Source organism: Ovis canadensis, chromosome 24 (genome assembly GCF_042477335.2).
Source record: "Ovis canadensis isolate MfBH-ARS-UI-01 breed Bighorn chromosome 24, ARS-UI_OviCan_v2, whole genome shotgun sequence".
NCBI classification, from domain to species: Eukaryota; Metazoa; Chordata; class Mammalia; order Artiodactyla; family Bovidae; genus Ovis; species Ovis canadensis.
Genome location: NC_091268.1, coordinates 15,331,131 through 15,351,132, shown reverse-complemented (window position 1 = coordinate 15,351,132; position 20,002 = coordinate 15,331,131). Strand labels below are relative to the sequence as shown.

Below are 20,002 nucleotides of genomic sequence, written 5' to 3'. Positions count from 1 at the left end.
GAGGATGGGTCGCCGAAGGGCCCACCTGTGGGCGTTATTCCAGTGCTGCAACCCCAAGGCACAGGCCAAGACAAAGAAGAACTTGGCCTCCGCCCAAGTCCTGGAAGGAGAGGGGCCTGAGGTGAGAGCAGCCCGCAGCTGGGCCCGTTGGACTGGCCCTCACCTGGCAAAGCGTCGGGGTTGTGTTTCATTTCATTAGCATGGCTGTGGGCCCTGTCAGCCTGGGCGTTTTGGCCTTAGTGCGCAGTGTTGACCCCAGGAGTTTACCCTGTAAGACGCTGTGCAGGTGCTGCGTGGAGGGTGGGCGGGGACCCACAAGAAGGGAAACACTGGCTGGAGGAATCACTGGGGCACGTGGACTGAGCTACTGAGTCAGTCCTTGACGCAGAAATGCTAAGCCCCTTAACGATTCCCTTCTTCCAAAGAAAGCATATACTGGCTGGAGTAGTCTCTGGGGCATGAGGATCGAGCTAGAGAGTCAGTCCTTGAAGTAGAAAGGCTAAGCGCATTAAGGTCTCCCATCTTCCAAAGCACAGAGCAGTGTGTCCAGTATTTTAATCACGGGTACCTGCTGCTTCCGTGTCTGACATACACCCTCATAGCTACACATGTCTGCTACATGCCTCTCACAAGTGCTGGGCACTGTTCCTGGTGCTGCACACTCAGTGTGTAGTAGGGGATACGTAGCCCAGGACTTTTTAATTTCTGCAAAGAAAAATAGAACGTGTGGTCAGCTTGAGCAAGTTCACCATGTGGACGCCCCGCGTGCACGCAAATTGTGGCAAAATACATATAACATCAATTTTACATTTTAATCAGTGGATTGAATGACTGGGTGGCTTCCGTGGAGTCAGGCTAACAGATGACCTTGGGGTGCCATCTGCCTTTTTCCCAGAGGGACACTCCAAAGCCTGGTGGCTTCCCTTTTTTCTTCCTTCTCCCCAGTGGCTCTAGGTCACTGGTCTGTGTGTCCTTTAAGAATCTCTTTATCCACTTTGTTGTTAGGTTTATCTTTTCGAAAGCTTCTCAGACGTCCTGGGCCTTGAGAAGGCAGGCTTGGATTCCGGGTTCTCCCCTACCGTGTGCCTGCCAGGTCGAGGGGGAGGCTGAAGGCCAGTCTGAATTGTAGTGGTCTGTGTGGTCTTGGGGTCAGTGGACCCCCTCTTCTCTGGAGGGGCTAGGAGAGCCTTTATGTGGAGCCTGGAGAGACTTGACAGAGCCAGTCTTGACAGTCTCACTGTCTTTTTAAATTATGTTTGCATTTAGTTTCTCATTTCTTTGTTTTTTAGGAGAAGAACATACAAATACTTAGGGAGCATCTTCGGAGACGAGAAGAAGAAATATCAGTGCTCAAGGCCGAAATCAACAACACCAGGGTCAGAATGGGGATTCTCACGTGTTGACATTTGCCCCGTGTGGGTCACCGCTAGCCTCCGTGTTGCTGTCCTTAACCTCTGTCTGATTTTCAAGTCATTTTTCACATCTTCCCACTGAGCAGACCTGGGTGGATCAGTTTGGGGTTCTCATACCTTGTTTCAAATTTATGATGAGACTTAATGTAATTTTAGTACATTTGAGGGGGGAGTGCTCTTAACTTAGATTTTTGTCCACACTACACTTTGTGAGGGATCTTAGTTCCCCAACCAGGGATTGAAACCTGTGACCCCTGCAGAAGTGTGGAGTCTTAACTACTGGGCCCCTGGGGAAGTCCACTCTAAATTTCGACGGAACTGGCGGGATTCCGACGTGCCTTAGCATATTTCTGGCTATAGCGTGAGGTTGAGAGGAGTTATCGGGCCTGAATTCGAGCAGGAGGTTAAAGGTGCTCCTTTGGCCCCGCCCTGCAGCTGCTGCTGGACCACCTGGAGTTCCTGGTTTCCCGGTACCAGCCGTCCTTCCAGTTGAAGGCGGGCAAGCGGCAGGCACAGTCCCCAGCCAGCATGACCAGCGAGGTGGAGGTGCTCAGGGCGCTGAGATTGCTCTTTGAGCACCACAAGGCCCTGGATGAGAAGGTACCAGCCCCCCAGCCGTCCTGGATTTGTACACTTGCTGCCTTGTTTGGAGGGTGATGCACTTATTTATGTAACTAGTTGACTTTTGAGCTTCTTGAATCCTTGTATATACATTTTTTTTCTGTAAGAAGTCAGAGTTTTATATGGTTAAAAAGCATGGCCTGCGTACATGCTCAGTCATGTCTGAATCTCTGCAACCCTGTGGACTGTAGCCCACCACGCTCCTCTGTTCATGGGGCTTCCCAGGCATGAATCCTGGAGTGGGTGGCCATATTCCACTCCATGGAATCTTCCCGACCCAGGGATCGATCCTGCCCTCTTGCTTTGGCAGGCGGATTCTTTACCACTGAGCCATCTGGAAAGCCCCCAGTTAAAAAGTATTAGTTGGCATGAATGTCTCAAGATGTATTATATTCTGTATATCAACTTGCAGTGAAAAACTGGGTAATAGAATTTATTTAGGATAACATTTTGTTCGCTCAAGCTTAGAATTTAAAGCTGTTAACAAGATTTTCTTGACGTTAAGATCAGTGAGAGACGTTAACGGTATTCTATTACAGTATCCACGTATGAGGGTGAGTATACACTAAGAGTGTACTAACGCACATACACACAGCAACACACAGTGACTCGGGCCCTTTGATTTGAGTTGAGAGTGTGGTTATGCGTACGCTCGAATTAGGTGCCACACATAAAGAGGTAAGCTTGATCAGTCATCCTGGAATTTCAGTTAAGGGTTTGTCCTTTGAATCCTTTCATTTAAAAAAGAATGAAGGCTGTAGTGGTGGGCATCAGGTGTTCTTTCTCTTTCTGATTGAGGACCCACCCACCTGGGTTATTTTAATGACTAGTAAACTAGCCTTGTGGCTCAGAGCTGCAGGATGTCTTCAGTACCCCTTTGTCCAGGAGATGACAAATTCTGACTCTAATCACCTAGTGGTATTTGGGATGGATAGCATCCCCATGTATTTTCTTTCTATGTTGTGTTTTCAGTTTCGAGTTGAGTTTTTCCAGGTGGGGTTTTGCTGTCTTTACTTATTTGTTTAGTCTGATTCCATTTTTTGGTTTATCCACATTTCTCCAGAGTCAGGGCTTCCAAGTAAAATTGGGTTCAGTTCCTGATAGACTTGAGCTGCCCTGAATGTTGCTAACGAGACGTGGTCCTCTCATGCCCAGGTGCAGACTGCGAAGGAGCAGGACTGGGAGCGTGCACAGCAAGCCAGCGTGCTGGGGGACATGGCCGAGGTGTTCCAGAGTGATGAGGGCGTGTCTGACAGCGAGGGCGACAGGGTCACCCTCTTCAGCCCGGCCACTCAGCTGTCGCCCAGCAGGCAGGCCGATGCCAAGACTCAGAGTGTGAGGCTGCAGGAGCAGCTGGACGCCATCAAGGAAGAGATCAGGTGGGTGATCCCAAACTCAGCTCCCCGGAAACTCGGTTTCTCTGAGGAGCTGCCTTCTCCTAGGGAAGTCTGAGTGTTCCATAGTAAGAAACCTGACCTCAGGTCTGCTTCAAGAAATTTCAGTTTTGAGATTGCCCTTGATGATAGAGCTCGGTCAGCCAGGGGGTTCTGTCCAAAGCGTTTTGGGGTGTCCCCCCTCAGCTCTGAGCCCCAAGGTGGGTGAGGTGCCGAGGCAGTGTCCGCTGTGGCCCGAGCACCCTCCTGTGTCCTCAGAGCCCACCAATTTCTGGTGAAAGGCCACCTGGAAGAGAAAAGCTCAGGTTTTGGGGTTGGCAAATTCTCACTCAGATGTGCATTTTCAGTTTTCACTTAATAAACAGTGTGAAGATTGGCTTGTTGTAAGACAGTGGTCCAAGGACATGTGTTTGAGTTTTTCTCATCTCATCAGTATATTTAAGATGTTTTCTTTAGACACCATCTTGGCAATGATAACAATTTACAAAACGGGATAGAATCCAAAGGCCGGCCTCGTGGTGAGCAGGGGCCCTTGGGTCTGGGTGCAGCCGGGTGGCTGGGGGCCCCGAGGCCTGCCTGGTGCCACACCCACACAGCTATGCCCGTGTCCCGAGTCCATGTTCAGAGTGGCCGCAGGCCGGTGACCCTGCACAGGACCAGGCAGAGGCTCCTTCTCAGACTGTTCTCATCACGTCAGCCCAGGCCGAGGTGCCCATTTCTGTCCACCGAGTGCGGGGGGCCGGGAGAAAGGCAGGGGGCGAACGGGACAACCAGCAAACGCAGGTGGTGCCGCCTGCCCATTTGACGGCGAGACAGACGGTTTTGTGGGCCGTGTTTGAGCACAGACGTGATCAGAATCATGGTCTTTCCATGTCCCCTCAGGAAATGTGGAACGGTTATGTATTAATATTTTTATTTTTACAGCAAGTTGTCATGTAAAAGTGATTTTCCTTATGTGACAAGTGACTTGATATAAATGGTAGATTCTGTCCATCAACTTGTCATCAACAGTGAAAAACTTTCAAGTTGTGTATGTGGAAGTGAAGCTGGAGAGTTACTTCCTATAAGAATGTTTTATTTTAATTTGAAAATCATTTTATTTGCATCATCATGTATTTAAACTGCTATATAAAATCATCCACAACACATTAGGGGAGAAGAGCAGAAACCGTGAATTCTAGGTTAATGCAGCACGTTGACCTGAATCCAGAAACTGACACAAAGCTGGTGCAGAACTTCCTCAAGAGATGCGTTTGTACATATTCAAACTTACATTAAAAATAAAAAGAAAGATCAACTCAGCACTTCATCTGGTCTGGAGACTTGTGTTTAGAAACACCAGCTTGTTCGTGAATTGCTGTTTTGATTGTACCGAGTTCCCGATTCCCAGTGGAAAAGACTTGCGGCACTGACGTGTATCTCTGCCCTGAGAGCGGGGAGGTAAAAGTTGTCAGCATCAGGCATCTCCTCACAGGAAGAGCGTTGCCACCAGGGCCCCTTCAGAATGTTAGAGGAAAGACATGAAATGAAGAGTGAATGATCAGGGGCCAGTTTGTAAGACTCAATGCTAAGTTATTCTAAGTTTGAGAATATTCAAAAGAGGAAAAGTCGAACCTTTTACTTGAGATGTTAATTGAGCAACTGTTTCTTGAGTTTCTAATCATGACACAGAATGCCAGCCTAATTTGTTGTCCAGACACGTTTCTCTGCTGACAAGGGCAGGTGACGGGTTTTATTCTATTTTAGTTTGGTGGAAGAAGAGAAGGAGAACACGGAGCAGCGGGCCGAGGACACTGAGAGCAGGGAGGGCAGGGGGCGCTTAGGCAGCCTCCGTCGTTGTAAGTCGGTGAGCTCCCTCAACCTGCTTGCTGGATCCTCAGCTGCCTGCTCCTGCCCGCCCCTGCCCAAGCCCAGAAGGAGGCGGCACTGCCCGGCGCAGCAGGGAGACCGGCTGGGCATCATGACTGTGGTATGTGTCTGCCTCCTCCCTGCCCATCCTTCCCCCAGGAAGTGGGTTTTCTTTATTTTGTTTGTTTTTTGCTTTTTCTCTTTTTACTTAGAAGAAAATCGGGTACATTTGATGCACTCAGAGGTCTACACTTTTTTAAACTGCCTAGTCTTTAATCATTCCACAATGGCACAGCAATGAATTAGTCTTGATATTTGGACCACAGGCTTAGCACATCATCATGAACTCAGCCAGAGCCTGCCTCTGTGTTGTTGGACCTGGCCTGTGCTGGGCACAGCAGCTTCAGGGAAGTTTCTGTTCTCAGGGAGCAGACAGCTTCGTGAAAGTAACCATAGGCAGCCCTCATGGCGTGGGAAGCCGTCCAGCACATGTTCCATTGGGGCTGCCTGGCTGCAGGGTGCAGGGCATGCGGTGGGAACAAAACCAGGAATCTCCATGGTCTGCTTGCGTATGGACCCGACCGCGGGCTCAGGCCAGCTCTGCGTGTGAAACCAGGTTAAGAGTCCGGTGCCCCAGGGCCCCAGGGAAGAGGTTGGGCTGCCTCACTTTTCTGAGTCTAAAAATGGGATGACGACCTAGGGCTGTTGGTGACAGAGTGTGCGGCTCCAAAGCAGATGTTCCAACTTTCTTGCGTGTTTAGCTTGGATTTTGTGAGTGCATTGTTATCCCATGAAATCACGTGTACAACACTGCTTTGTAACTGGACATGTATTATCACATTCTTCTGTGACCACCCATTTCATGTTGGCTGCATTGTTAGTCAGGTTATCATTAAATTAACTGTGAATCCTTTTAGTGGCCTGTGAAGTGGGAACTAGTCCATTTTGTGGTCTTTTGACACACTGTTTTTATAATTTGCATCATTGGCTAATTAGTTGCTATTTAAAATTCTTTGAGGATTTCTCTGTGGTCTCATGCTTGATTTCTTTCCGAATATTTGTTACAGAACAGTTCTGTATGTTTTCCTTGCTGTTGGAGTTCTCTGGCGGTCTGTCTGCTTTCATCATTGGTTTAGATTTCCTGTCTCATCCTGTTGTCTGCTTGGTTGTCATCAATCCAGACCCCTCCCCCGCCCCCGAGGCTGTAGTTTCCCATCCATCTCCCCTCCCCCATCCCCCCCTTGCTCTGGTCATGGCCATGCTGTGGTCCACAGCGTGTGTGCCCTTGTTGGGTCTGTGCTTTGTCTTCATGTCTCATTAAATGGTGTTTTTCCCCATAGCAGTAAGTTGAATTGGTGAATCACTATGCAGTTACAGGAGAAGGCAATGGCAACCCACTCCAGTATTCTTGCTTGAAAATCCCATGGACAGAGGAGCATGGTAGGCTGCAGTCCATGGGGTCACACAGAGTCAGATACGATTGAAGCAACTTAGCAGCAGCAGCAGCAGCATGCAGTTACAAGCATAATGTAGATGGATCCTAGACTGCATATCATGTATAATTCATAAATGAGATTGTGCTTACATAAAGAAATGATCCTCTTAAGTGTAGAATTCATGGACTTTTAGATATGCAGATGACACCACCCTTCTGGCAGAAGCGAAGAGGAGCAAAAAGCCTCTTGACGAAAGTGAAAGAGGAGAGTGAAAAAGTTGGCTTAAAGCTCACCATTCAGAAAACGAGGATCATGGCATCTGGTCCCATCACTTCATGGGAAATAGATGGGGAAACAATGGAAACAGTGTCAGAGTTTATTTTGGGGGGCTCCACAATCACTGCAGATGGTAATTGCAGCCATGAAATTAAGACGCTTATTCCTTGGAAGGAAAATTATGACCAACCTAGACAGCATATTGCAAAGCAGAGACATTCCTTTGCCAACAAAGGTCCATCTAGCCAAGGCTATGGTTTTTCCAGTGGTCATGTATGGACATGAAAGTTGGACTTTGAAGAAAGGTGAGCGCTGAAGAATTGATGCTTTTGAGCTGTGGTGTTGGAGAAGACTCTTGAGAGTCCCTTGGACTGCAAGGAGATGCAACCAGTCCGTCCTAAAGGAGATCAGTCCTGGGTGTTCCTTGGAAGGACTGATGCTAAAGGTGAAATTCCAGTACTCTGGCCACCTCATGTGAAGAGTTGACCCAATGAAAAAGACTCTGATGCTGGGAGGGATTGGGGACAGGAGGAGAAGAGGACAACAGAGGATGAGATGAGATGGCTGGATGACATCACCGACTCAATGGATATGTGTCTGGGTGAACTCCAGGAGTTGGTGATGGATGGGGATGGCTGGAGTGCTGCGATTCATGGGGTTGCAAAGAGTCAGACATGACACAGCGACTGATCTGAACTGAGCTGACACAATCTCCTTTCTGTGTTGCTGCTTGTATTTAAGAGTGTAAATCTCATCAGCTTTTGCGCAGTTAATGTCTCTATTAGACTCTAGAAACGTGTCTTTTATGGTTAATAAAATGTAAAGACGGCACCTGCTATTATGGTAGCTTTCATTCTTATTTTCACAGGAAGCCTGTTTTAATGAATTTATTTTGAGAAGTTTTAAATCAAATTCTATGTCAGGATTTTACATTAATGTCCAAGAGGTGGTTAGATTTGTTCCATGTTAAAATAGGTATTATGGTAACTTCCTTATCAGTTAATTTACTAATTTAAAGTATAAGATGTTTTTATTAAGGGAAAATAACTTATACAGAAGTTTGCCTGAGAATAGACAAGTGTTAAGGGCCTTTGTTGTACGGAATCCTGTGCTTTAAGAAATCATGATGATGTAATAGAATTGTATCTTCCTGAGTAATAATTTCTAGTGTTTCTCTAGTAAATCTTGAATAGCTTATTTAACTTCTGTGGTCAAAAAAATGATCTGTTTCCAGTCACGTGTTCTCTGAATCTTCATGTCACTTACACGTTTGCCCTCATTTTTGCTTTCCTGTATTTGCCTATTCGGATGCTTGAAATTTTAGCTTAAAAGTCGCAGTGAATCTGGTTTCTCTTCATTTCTTTGCATGCATCTATCAGCCTCATGATTTAAGGAAGCGGTGTCGAAAGGTAAACTATTCAGTAGTTTAGCAGTCCTTTCTTTCTCTGTGAAGTATTAAAAGTCCTTATGGTTTAACGTGAATGAACACCATGTGGTTATGTCCTGGTGAATAACAGACGTTTTAATGGAAGTAATGAAACTGACCCACCACTTAAACTGTGTTGATGGTTCTATTGGAAATAGGTCATTCGTTGGGACAATTGTAACAGTTTGCCTTTCTCCCACTTGTTTGCCTTCTGATCATCTCATGGTTGTTTATAATAGACATAGTATTATTTATTATTTTTAAAATTTTCTTTAGTTATTTTTTTGGCCATGCTGCACAGCTTATGGGATCTTAGTTCCCCAGCCAGGGATCAGACCAGTGTCCCAGCAGTGAACGTGCCAAGTCTTAAGCTCTGGACCACCATGGAATTTCCGCTTAGTGTTTTCTTACAAGGAATGACTGAATGAGAGCCATAGATGTTAGATTTGCGGGAAGCCAATTTAATGATGGTGGGTCGCAGTGTGCAGGAGACTCTGTGTGCCAGGCTCGTGCTTTCCGCGTCTGTCATCTCATCCCCAGCTGAGGTCCAGGCTGCTGCTCTCCCTGTTCAGGAGACATGGACACTGAGGCTTAGCGAGGCCGGTCACCCTGCCCAGGCTCTCATACCCAGCAGCGCGATGCGGACTGGTCTGATCAGAGCCTGGACACTTAACCGTGGTGCCGTCCAGCCCGCTTTCCTCCAGACGCTCTCGTGTCCATCATGGCATCATGATGGAGGGAGCCTCAGGAGGGAGCTCGCTGCCTCTCCGCTCGGGTCACTTGGATGAGCCCCTGTAGTTGGAGTCCACTGCCCCACGGGCTGGCCTTCCTTGTCCCTCTCCTGCTCCCAGCCCGCTGACCGAGCACTCCTGGGCCTTCCCGCAGGACTGCGGTGGCCGAGCTCCAGTTCAGCCCACTCAGTGCCCGGGAGCCCTTCTGCTGGGCTCAGAAGAGCAGCGCCGTCCCCCTGGGGTTGGTAACCCGGGTGTGCCGCTCGCCCACTCTGTGGCCTGCTTTGCCCTCCTGTTAAGTGGACACGGTGCTGCCCATCCTGGCCACGTGGGCACCAGTGGGGCAGCTCCCATCCTGGGGGAGGGCGGCCAGGCTGCGGACCCAGAGGCCTTGCTCAGGAGGAGGCCCGGGGTAAGGGGCTGGCGTGGTCCCTGACCTTGAGGCAGGTGTTTGTCTCCACTGAGTCCATAGTCAGCCCAGGTGCGTCACTTCCCTCCTCTGTTCGTTGTTTTCTGAGTTTTAGAAATGCTTATTTTAACTTGAATTTGAGATTGATCCCTGTTCAGTTCCATGTGGATAATTTCTAGGCTCTGTAGCCTTCTGGTGTCGGAGGGTTCTTGTTAGAGCGCAGGGGAGGGTGCCCAGTTTATCCAGCTGCTGTTAACAGAGTTCAGCTGTGTTTTGCACTAAGTCACTTTGTTGTTACCAAGCTCCTGTGGGGCTGCACGGGACCAGTATTCTTTAGTGCTGCTGCTGCTGCTGTGTCCCTTCAGTCATGTCCAACTCTGTGTGACCCCACAGATGGCAGCCTACAAGGCTCCCCCGTCCCTGGGATTCTCCAAGCAAGAACACTGGAGTGGGTTGCCATTTCCTTCGCCAATGCATGAAAGTGAAAAGTGAAAGTGAAGTCGCTCAGTCATGCCCGACTCTTAGCAACCCCATGGACTGCAGCCTACCAGGCTCCTCCGTCCATGGGATTTTCCAGGCAAGAGTGCTGGAATGGGGTGCCTTCTTCTGTATTCTTTACAGAATCCCACTGAAAAGGCACAGGATAGTTGGTTAAACAACGCACTCATTGTTTATAAAAATGCATGCCATGCATGTCTCCTAAAACTTCCCCTGGCTTAACCACACACCCAGATGTATCAGTGAGACCTGTCTGGACCCTGAGGGGTTAATCTGTTCCCCACACTGTCCTTCCTGTCCTCACACCCAGGACCAGCAGAAAAGCTCGGAGTCCAGGAGAGATCACCTTCATTTGGGTTTTTATTAGTTTATTTGTTAATTGAAAGATAATTGCTTTACAGAATTTTCTTTTCTGTCAAACCCCAACATGAATCAGCCATAGGTACCCATATATCTCCTCCCTTTTGAACCTCCGACCCTCTAGGGTGATACAGGATCATCTCATAGTGAAGAGCTGGGGGTGCTTTATGGAAACCGCTCTGAGCTCATGACCCTCGAACTGTGTGTAAGTACTTCAGTGTGTGGCCCCCAGTCTGTCTGTTACCGAGAAATGTGATCCAGGCGCGTGGTGTTCGCGTGGAGGTGTAGGTACCTTTTCTGTGTTTCTCTTGTTGTCCTGGGATCCAGTAACCTGTATCATCTCTCCAAATGACCTTGGGTGGTGGCACAAGCTGTATCTTTTTCTCCTTCAAACAGAAAGGTCTGGACGGCTTTGCTGAGAGGTTTCGTACTCTCGCTGTGGTGCTTCTGAGCAGCATCTGGTGATGAGGACAGTCCTTTCATCAGGGCAGTTCATGCCATGCAGGGTTCACGGGGCCGGCGTCACTCTGCTGTCCTGCCCGGCAGGGCCATCTGGTCACTGGATTCCAGGGAGGGCAGAGCCAGGCTGCAGGGAGGCTCCCGTCCAGGGTCTCTGCACTCAGTCAAATGCTCTCGCTGCCCCATAGCCCTGCTTCTCTTGAACAAGACAGTCCTTAAGGTGGCAGTAAGCTAGAACAAGGGTTTCTTTTTGTACTTGGGGGAAAGCATAGCTAATAGATTTTCAGATAAGATTCTGGTTATAATGTAAAGCCTGTGTGATTGCCGTTTTCAAAACACTCTATTGTTAGCCAATGTTACACTTCCCTCACTCCCTCAGCTGCCAGCTTTACGGGAAGAGATAGGAGATGATGAGACTGCTATCAAATCTAAAACCTCGACCCCCGCCACGCCGCAGTCCCTTCGGCTGGACCGCCTGCACACGGGGTCGCTGCGCACAGCCAACCAAGAGGACATCAGGGACGCCCACAAGTAAGCGGCCTGTGTGCGCGTCGTCAGTTTCAGGAGCCCTGCGCCTCTTGCCCTGAAAGAGTTGCGAGGATGATTTTAAAGGAATACCATTGGGTTCAGTGCCTGTGGTTAGTGGTGAACTTCAGGTCCTGGGGAAGAAGAGCGCAGTGACCTCAGTGATTTTAGAAAATGTCCTTCTCTGGAGATTGACTCCTGTGGGAGCTTTCTTCCTGCTCTTGAGAGAGGTCTGCCTGGCCTGGGGCACGTTCCTGCCGGTGACGGCCCCGTGCCTCTCGGGTTCGCTCTTGAGGGTCCCTCCCTTTTCCTCAGGGGTCTCGTCTCAGGAGACTCTGTCCCCTCCTGTGACGGACACTGTCCTCATTCAGACCTCCACCTGGGCTCCCGTCCTGAGCAGGGCAGCACGCGATCGGGGGCACGTGTGGTCACCTGACCAGCAGCCCCGCACGGTGACCATCGCTCTCCTGCCACGGCCAGGGCCCGTCACCCTGCAGGAGGCGGGGGCAACCGCCCAGAGCAGGGGAGCTCGCCTTCCCCTGGAGCGTTGTCACCTGCCGAGCAGCGACCCTGAGGGAGGGTCGGGGCGCCCTCTGCACCAGCTGGCCTGGAGTGAAGCCCTCCTCGGGGGAGAGCTCGAGGCAGAGAACCTCAGCTTCCTGGGGCGGTTGTCTGTGTCCGGGAGCCTGCACTGCTCGTGTGAAGCGTGTTTGGTGATGGGGACTCCACTGTCTGCTTCGAGGTTGAGGCACGGGTGTTGCTGGACACCCGTTTCTCTCAGTAGCTCTTGTGGAGGGGTGTGTGTTTGCACGAGGGTGCCCGTTAAAGGTTGTTTTCCCTCCCCAAAGCTCGACAGGCTCTGAGGACAGCCCCGAGAACAACCCCAGCAATAGCACCAGCAGGCAGGACTCACTGAAGAAAGCCCCGAAGAAGAAGGGCATCACGTCCTCCATCCGCCGCTGGTTTCATAGGAAGGAAAAGGGCCGGCCTGAACACCCAGGCAAGGAGGCGTTAGCACCAGGTGGGTGCTTCACTGAGCAGAGGGAGAAGGGCCTGCAGGCATGTCCCTTCTGTGTCTCCCCCATTGTCCCTACGAGGCTCCTGTCACTCACGCTGGGGGTCCTCCTGGGAGCCGGAGAGGAGGAGGTGTCTGTCTTCTCAGTGGGTCTGAGATGATCAGATGAGTTAATGAGTGGATGGATGGATGGATGGAGGGATGGATTAGTGAGTGGGTGATGGATGAAGAGATGGCTGGCTGGATGGGTGGATGAATGGAGCATGGAATGAATACAGCAGATGATTGTACTCCAATGCTAGAAACATATTCTACGAATTTGATTGAGTAGGAGCTGGGCAATGATTGTTTCCTCCTAACAGTGACACGTGTTTGGAAACGGCCTAAGTGCTCATCAGTGAGGGGTGAAATACAATCTGTGGACACCCCACAATGAACACCCTGCCCTCCTTGCTGCTACCTTCCCCAGGAGCTCATCATGGGTTCTTCTCATGCCCCCCACCCCTCCCCACAGCCACGCAGGTCCTTCTGGGGTCCCCTCATCACACAAGGTTATCATTAGGCCCTCCTCTCGCTTGGCTTCATCTCCTTGAGGACAGTATGTTCCTGCCTCTTCAGCCACAAACGTGTTGAGTCTTGTTTGTGCTGGGTGTGGGATTTGCAGGGGTAAGTGGAGCAGATGTGGTCTGGAGCACAGTTAAGTGGCAAGAGAGCAAAAGGAGCAGGTTATTAAATGCTATCCCTAGTATTAATAAATACAGTGCTGAGATGGATGGTGCATTGATTCTATACTGATGCTGTGTCCCCCTTACCAAGCAGGTGCTGCCCCCTCCCAACTTACAGAGGAGGACACAGTGACGGTCACGCGGTCAGGGAGTGGTGAGGGCAGGTTCACACCCATGCAGTGGGCCCAGGCACTTTCCCGAGCCCCAGCCACCTCTCTGGTGGATGCAGCAGCAACGAGACGGTTCTGTGGCATGATGATTCAGTGGACATGAGTTGGAGCAAACTCCCGGAGCTAGTGAAGGACAGGAAAGCCTGGAGTGCTGCAGTCCACGGAGTGGCAGAGTCGGACACAACTGAGCAACTGAACTAAAACCTGAGTGTGTGCTCCCCTGCTTCAGGCGTGTCTGAGTCTCTGCGACCCCAGGGACTGTAGCCCACTAGCTCCTGTGTCCATGGGATTCTCCAGGCAAGAATACTGGAGTGGGTTGCCATGCCCTCCTCCAGGGCATCTTGTCGACCCAGGGATCGAACCCACATCTCTTGTTATCTGTTGCACTGGCAGGCAGGATCTTTACCCCTGGCACCACCTGGGAAGCCCTAGTGGACGCTGACAAGTAGAAATGCAGAAAATCCGGGCTGCTCCCAAGGTAAACTGGGGGAGCAGCAAGCACAGGCTGTAAAGACAAAGACACAGGATGAGCAACAACAGCGCCCACAGAGATAGGCAGGAATGCGGTCACCCACATAAAGGAAACACCTGTGCCATTCGGAAGAGGGGCCCGTCAGCCCTTGGAGGAACAGTTGGAACCGGAATGAAAACCGAGGCCATGGTCAGCAGCACCCACCCACACGGCCCAGGTGGTGTGGTGTCCCTCACTGGGCTTCCCGCATCCCCAGAGCTGCTGGCGGTAACATCTCTGAGTGCCAGGCCAGGTGGGGTCCCCGTGTGAGCCAAGGCATCACTGCTCTTCTTCCAGTGCTGCTGCGGGCCCTCTGTGGGCAGCCACCCTCATCCCCTGCCCTGCCACCCGCTTGGGCCGGGCTCTCCCCCTGGGATGCTTTCAGCCCTTGAGCTTGGGTGTTCCCAGCCCTCTGCCACGATGGACTGGGACCCGACTCAGGACTTCGGCTTGAGATGTCAAGGAGACCTTGAATCTGGAAGGACAGTGCCATGGGAGTAGGAGAGCAAAGCCCGCACGGGGAGGAAGCAGAGCTGGGGAACGTGCCCACAGCCTCCAGAGCCTCCTGCACAAGTGCCTCTCTTTGCCTCTCCTTGGCCTGGACAGACCCCCAGCTGCTGCTGTTCCGCACGTGATTCCTAAAGATGCACCTCCTGCAAGAGCTATTGTCCTGCTGCTCTGGGGCTGCCTGAGTGTGTTCAGGAGCATCAGACAAGTGGGGCTCCCACACCTCATACTGGAGGTGGGGGGCCTGGTACTGGGGAAGGGTCGGAGGGTGGGGGAGGGCCTGATGCTGGACTAGGATGTGATGGTGGACTAGAGCCTGATGCTGGACTAGGGTCTGGTGCTGGGGGAGTGTCTGATGCTGGACTAGGGCCTGATGCTGAGGAGGTGTCTGATGCTGGAGGAGGGCCTGATGCTGGGGGGCACATCTGATGCTGGACTAGGCGCTGATGCTGGGGGCGGGACTGATGCTGGGGGAAGCTCTGATGATGGTGGACAGCCTGCTCCCAGATGTACATGGAGTTGAGGATAAATCTCTATGAGAAATCTTTTTTTCATACTTTCCTCACCACCTTGCTATGCTCTTTTTAACTTAAAGATAATTTTGTGCAGTATCGCTCGATTTCTGCCAGACATCAGCCTGAATTACCCGTAGGTGTACGTATGTCCCGTCCCTCTGAATCTCCCTCCCACCTCCCCTTGCTACATTCTTGTTTCTATGGATATATGAATAATAGGCTGTTGATAACATAACATGAACAGCTCCCACACACAAGTGTGCACACGCACACTCCCTCGTGCATCATTCGGGTCCGCGTCAGGGTTGCCCTGGCTCCCCCGCCCTGTGAGCCTCGACACCTCCACTTTGTTCCCACCCTCTGCCTGCTGCCCGCGCCTCAGCAGCAGAGGGACCCTGTCCCCGCAGATGCTGAAGTGATGGAGCCTCTTGTCTCTGGAGCCAAGGGCATGAACACACCATCGGTCGTCCTCTGGGGACACCTACGCTTCCGTAACACAATGTCCTTGTGATGACTCGGGCTCCTATTACCAGCTCTTGTCTGTTCTCAGTGAGAGTACAGCTTACCCTCCGCACTCTTTATTGGCCCTGGGAAATTTTGCTTCAGTACTTTATTGAAAGAAAGCAATAAATAATCCTGTGATAAAAATAGTTCAAAAGTAGCCTGTACATACTTTGCCACATATTCGGGAAGTTCACAAAAGATTAATAGGAAAATAGAACAATAACAATGAATTGTACAAGTAAGTTAAAGGTAGAACCCACAGGTAAGGAGACATGCTGTCTGTGTCTACTGAGATACCAGCTGCATAATAAATATCGCACCGTGACCTGAACACATCTCTTTCTGGCTTTTTAATGTGCCGCTGAAAAAGTAAATGTTACATTTGATACTTATACAATCCAGAACGGCTTGTCATCACAATCTAAAAATGTATGCCTGGGCCCATTCTTTAAACATGTTTGCAAACAGAGGTAAGAAGATGATTTACATACAAATAAGGCCTGTGTCAGAGCTGCGCTCTGCTGTCTGTCTGGGAAGGGCACCTTCACTGTCCAGCTCCATGGCTCCGCGGCGGGTGCAGGGCATCGCGATTGGTCCCCGAAGTGTCTCACCGGAGAGGAGGGATCCAGGTCCACAGAGACTAGGTTACGGCAGAGATTTTCATAGTCTTCTTCTAGTCATCCTTTCAGCCCAAATTTCATTAGAATCTCACATTTAACACAGTACTTTTAAATCACTTCATGCTGCAGACAAAAAGCATTTCTTCCTAGAAAAAGTACAGTTTAGGCCAATGGTTAAAATCCAACAACAATTGGTTGAAATTAAGTTTGCTTATCTCAGAGGGATGGTTGGAGAGCCTGGTTACATTCTGGAAGGATAATGAACACCGTCATGATTATTTTACAACCGCAGGAAAACCCCTTCTCTCATGGGTTAACATTTAACAATTAAACAAGAGTAATTATAGTAAATGCATCATTTTCAAAAGCCCTATATTTGTTCATAGGATTTATACAGACAGACACTACAGTACATTCGTTTGAAAGACTAAAATCAGGTATCAGAACATGAATTGATCTGAAAGGATATTTATAGTCAGAATATACAAGAAAAAGTAATAATAGAAATGAAGTCATAAGTTTACATAGATATAAGAAACATTAAATTCTAAAGTATTTTCTCTATGGAATTCATGAATTTTTCACTAATTAAAACCCTGTAATAAAATATCTTCAGGTCCATGTAACAAGTATTAAAAGAGTAAAGATTTCATCGAGTTCAAAATGTAGTCTTTGTCGTATACTGGACGCTGTATAATCATCTGGAGATTTAGTGCAGGTAAACTGGAAACACACAAATGAGTCAGTCCTGGGACGGCAGCTGGTGCCCAAGCCCCTGCCCCTCCAGAGAACCCCTGTGCCCCATTCGGGGCCTCAGCTGCTTTGAGAATTCAGAGAAACATGGAGGACCAAGCAGATCAAGGAGGGAACTCTGTGGCTGACCTTATTCTGACATATAGCTAAAAGCTGCTGGTATAAAAAAGCTCAAAAGCCCAATCTAGCTTTCTAGCTGAGACGTGACCAGGACAGAGCAGACAGCCTCCTGCCCTCAGAGCAGCTCCAGTAGGGCTGGGCCCCCAGGCCGGACCCACCAGAGGCCCACCCAGAGTGGCACCTGCAAGGGAGGGTGGCCCCTCATCGGCGGCCGAGACCCAGATGCCGGTGCACCTCCATGTGAAATGCTGGCCTCCGCACGGAGAGGCCCAGGGCAGGGCAGCCTCGTGAACCCTGACTCTCTGGGCCCTGCTCCCTCTGAGAACGTGCACGCAGGGCGTGGCCGGCAGCACCGCCGCTGTGGGAGGGACACCCGAGTGCGCGGACACGAGGGAACCTCGGCCGTGCTCTCACCACTCCGGCGACAGCTGGGCGCGAGGGTCACGTTCTCTGCTGCCGAGGGCTCCCTCGGCCGACCTCCGGAGACCCACCTACCCTCCACTCCCGGTGCGTGGGCTCCATGCCCCTGTGGGACCAGGCCGGCCTGCACTCACCCGGAAGCTCAGCAGGAGCAAGTCCTGACTGTGGTGGAATCCAGCCTCTGCGTTCCCACCACGCTGCCTGGTCCCACGAGTGCAGGAGGAAGCGAGCAAACACAGAGTGTGGTTTGTCATGCAACGTCACAAGGGGCACGAGGACACACACACGCGCAGCAGCGCCCACTCCTACTGAGGGTCTGGGGAAACTTCTTGAGGGTGGATGAGCCAGAGAGAGCAGCCTGGGGGCCACCACGTGGGGGACCCTGCCACCAGGGGGTGGGTTGGGGGGGTGGTCAGACTAGAGCAGCAAACGGCACATTCGATGACAGAAACACCATCATGGGGACAGCCACTCCCTGTGAGCAGCTGCCAGACTCTCATTAGACCTCCGGATTCACAGCGCTGCTGGACCTCTCTTCCAGCCCTCACAAGGATCTGTGAGATGGGACATGGGGTGGGACTGGCTACTTGTGGGTCAGAGGCTGGGCACCTGTGGCCTAGAACCCCACGATCTGCTGTCCTGGGGGCTGGGCCCCTCTTCCCAGGCCGCTTCAGGGAGGGCAGAGCACGGGGCTCATCTAAGAAAGCGGAAACTCAGTCTCAGCCTCCCTCGGAAATGTCCCCACTGACGTTTTCTCATCACAACACAGGCTGTAGTGCCCAATGGGTGAGCCCCAACCCCTAACCCGTGCTCCAAGTTGACTAAGAAATCTACAGAAACCGCTAGCAGTAACCCGCTGCTCCCAACTGAACATTTTCCGTCTTCCCCTGGGCCCACCAGGAACACATCTGATGAGTCTCTGGCCAGGCTTCCAGAGAGGGCTGAAGACAGTGGGGGCTGCTGTTGGAGCAGGCCAGCTGTCCAAGCCCTTCTGATTCTAAGAGCCCTGGACACCTGCTGCACTGTGACTTCAAAAGCCATGAAAACAACCCAGTTACACGGTTTACGCCCTGCCTATCTCACACGGTTTGTAAAAGTCACCTCCAATATATTATATTCCCAATACCTCGCTCTAGGATTGTTTCTAATTTATCTAAACTCTAATGTCTATGTCACCATGTCCATCTGACAGGGAAATGTTGGGTTTATAATGAGGAGAATGGAAAATAAAAAAGCAAGCGGTTAGACTCTTCAATCAACTGAAAGCTAAGCTACAGTTAAGAATTATAAAAATGAGCTGCATGCTCCTTGGAAGAAAAATGCTGTTTAAAAAAGGAGAGAGGCACTGGGTCTCCCCCACCCCTGGTTAAGCATATTATTGAGTTCTGGCGAAGAGACGATGCAGCTTCCCCCTAAGCCCCCTCACCAAAAGTGCCCAGCTTAGCACAGGCTTTCCCTAAATATACTTTGCTCTGTGAGAGCCAGTGAGAGCAAAGCTTATTAATCTACTCACGGGAAGGGCTAATAACAGGAAAAAATGCACCAAAGAGACCCTCCAGGCCCCATTCCCATGGGGTGAGCGCACACTCTCTCTGGGGTGGGCACAGCCAACCGTGGAGAAAGCATCCAGTGAGACACCCCTGTCACAGATGGGACACTGGGGGGGAGGGTGGTGCACAAGGCATCTCCTGAGCCACAGAGCCTGACCCCGGCCCAGGCTGTCTGGCCGTCTATCTTGCCATCAAGTGGGGACACAGCGGCCCTGAGCACCCAGCCTGAACTAGCAGCGTTCTCTGGCAGAGTAGCAGACAGAGGGAAAACCAGAGCTGAGTTTGAAAGGGCAACTGCCAGGCCGTGTATTTACGGCCCGGCCGAACTTGGGGGAGGACCTCTCCTGGCCTCACCTTCTTTGTTCACCCCATTGACTGACAGTGTGCAAGGGACCGACGACGGTGAGGACGGGGGGAGGACAGGCAGGTGGACACTGCTGTCACTGAATTTGGATTCGGCCATCCTCCCAGTGGGGAGAGTCCTTGAGGGGCAACTGGCGTGGCCTGAGAGCGACCCTACTGTTTCACGAAAGAGCTCTTGAGTGCTGCCGGCCACACACACATCTCTGCAAGCATGGGTGTCAACCTCATGCTCTGAGAACAGACATGTGTCTTGGTTTTATTAGTTGCAAGACTATGCTAACATTCAAGCAGACAAGAACTTGAAGAAAAACCAGCACGACTGTTAAACGTTTATAAACAGGTGTTAGGATTCCCTGTAGAGCACTGCCCCTTGGGCGTGCGATGGCACTAAAGAGCCCTGTAACCTGGGAAGCAGGCCATTCCAGCTCATCCACATTCTAGCCCAGGGCTGCACACGCCGCCCGACCTGTCACCTACCGTCCGGCTGCATCTTCTTTGGCTGCACCAAGGGTGAGGGCAGAGAGGACGGGACCTGGAAGTTTGCGGGCAGACTCTCTGCACACCCAGCGGCTAAGCTACACCAACTTCCATTCCTACTAACAGTGGAGGAGAGTTCCCTTTTCCCCACAACCTCTCCAGCATTTGTTATGGACAGACTTTGCAATGAGGACCATTCAGACTACTGTGAAGTGGTCCCTCCATGGAGTTGGGAGTTGAGCCTCTTCAGTAATTAGTCATGTGGAGAGAGATGGCCTTTTTCAAGTGCAGATCCAATTCTATCCCCTACCTCCCTGCTCAAACTGCTCTTGTCTTTCCCCATCATGTTTAATAGAC

The 20,002-nt window shown here is 50.8% G+C and overlaps 2 protein-coding genes across 2 annotated transcripts in view; both read left to right on the top strand.

Moving 5' to 3' along the window:
• LOC138429190 (frizzled-3-like) overlaps nucleotides 1–1,933 on the top strand; it is a 45,035-nt gene extending 43,102 nt beyond the window's left edge. Inside the window, 2 exon segments of the mRNA XM_069570417.1 lie at nucleotides 1,290–1,376; nucleotides 1,848–1,933. Coding sequence (XP_069426518.1) covers nucleotides 1,290–1,376; nucleotides 1,848–1,905 — 145 coding nt within the window. The 3' untranslated portion in view covers nucleotides 1,906–1,933.
• On the top strand, nucleotides 1,858–15,673 carry LOC138429191 (liprin-alpha-1-like). The gene is made up of 7 exons (XM_069570418.1): nucleotides 1,858–2,012; nucleotides 3,189–3,412; nucleotides 5,174–5,396; nucleotides 10,536–10,616; nucleotides 11,250–11,401; nucleotides 12,244–12,416; nucleotides 13,699–15,673. The coding sequence occupies exons 1-7, from the start codon at nucleotides 1,941–1,943 to the stop codon at nucleotides 13,752–13,754; spliced, it is 981 nt and encodes a 326-aa protein (XP_069426519.1). The 5' UTR covers nucleotides 1,858–1,940; the 3' UTR covers nucleotides 13,755–15,673.
• The last annotated feature ends 4,329 nt before the right edge of the window (nucleotides 15,674–20,002 follow it).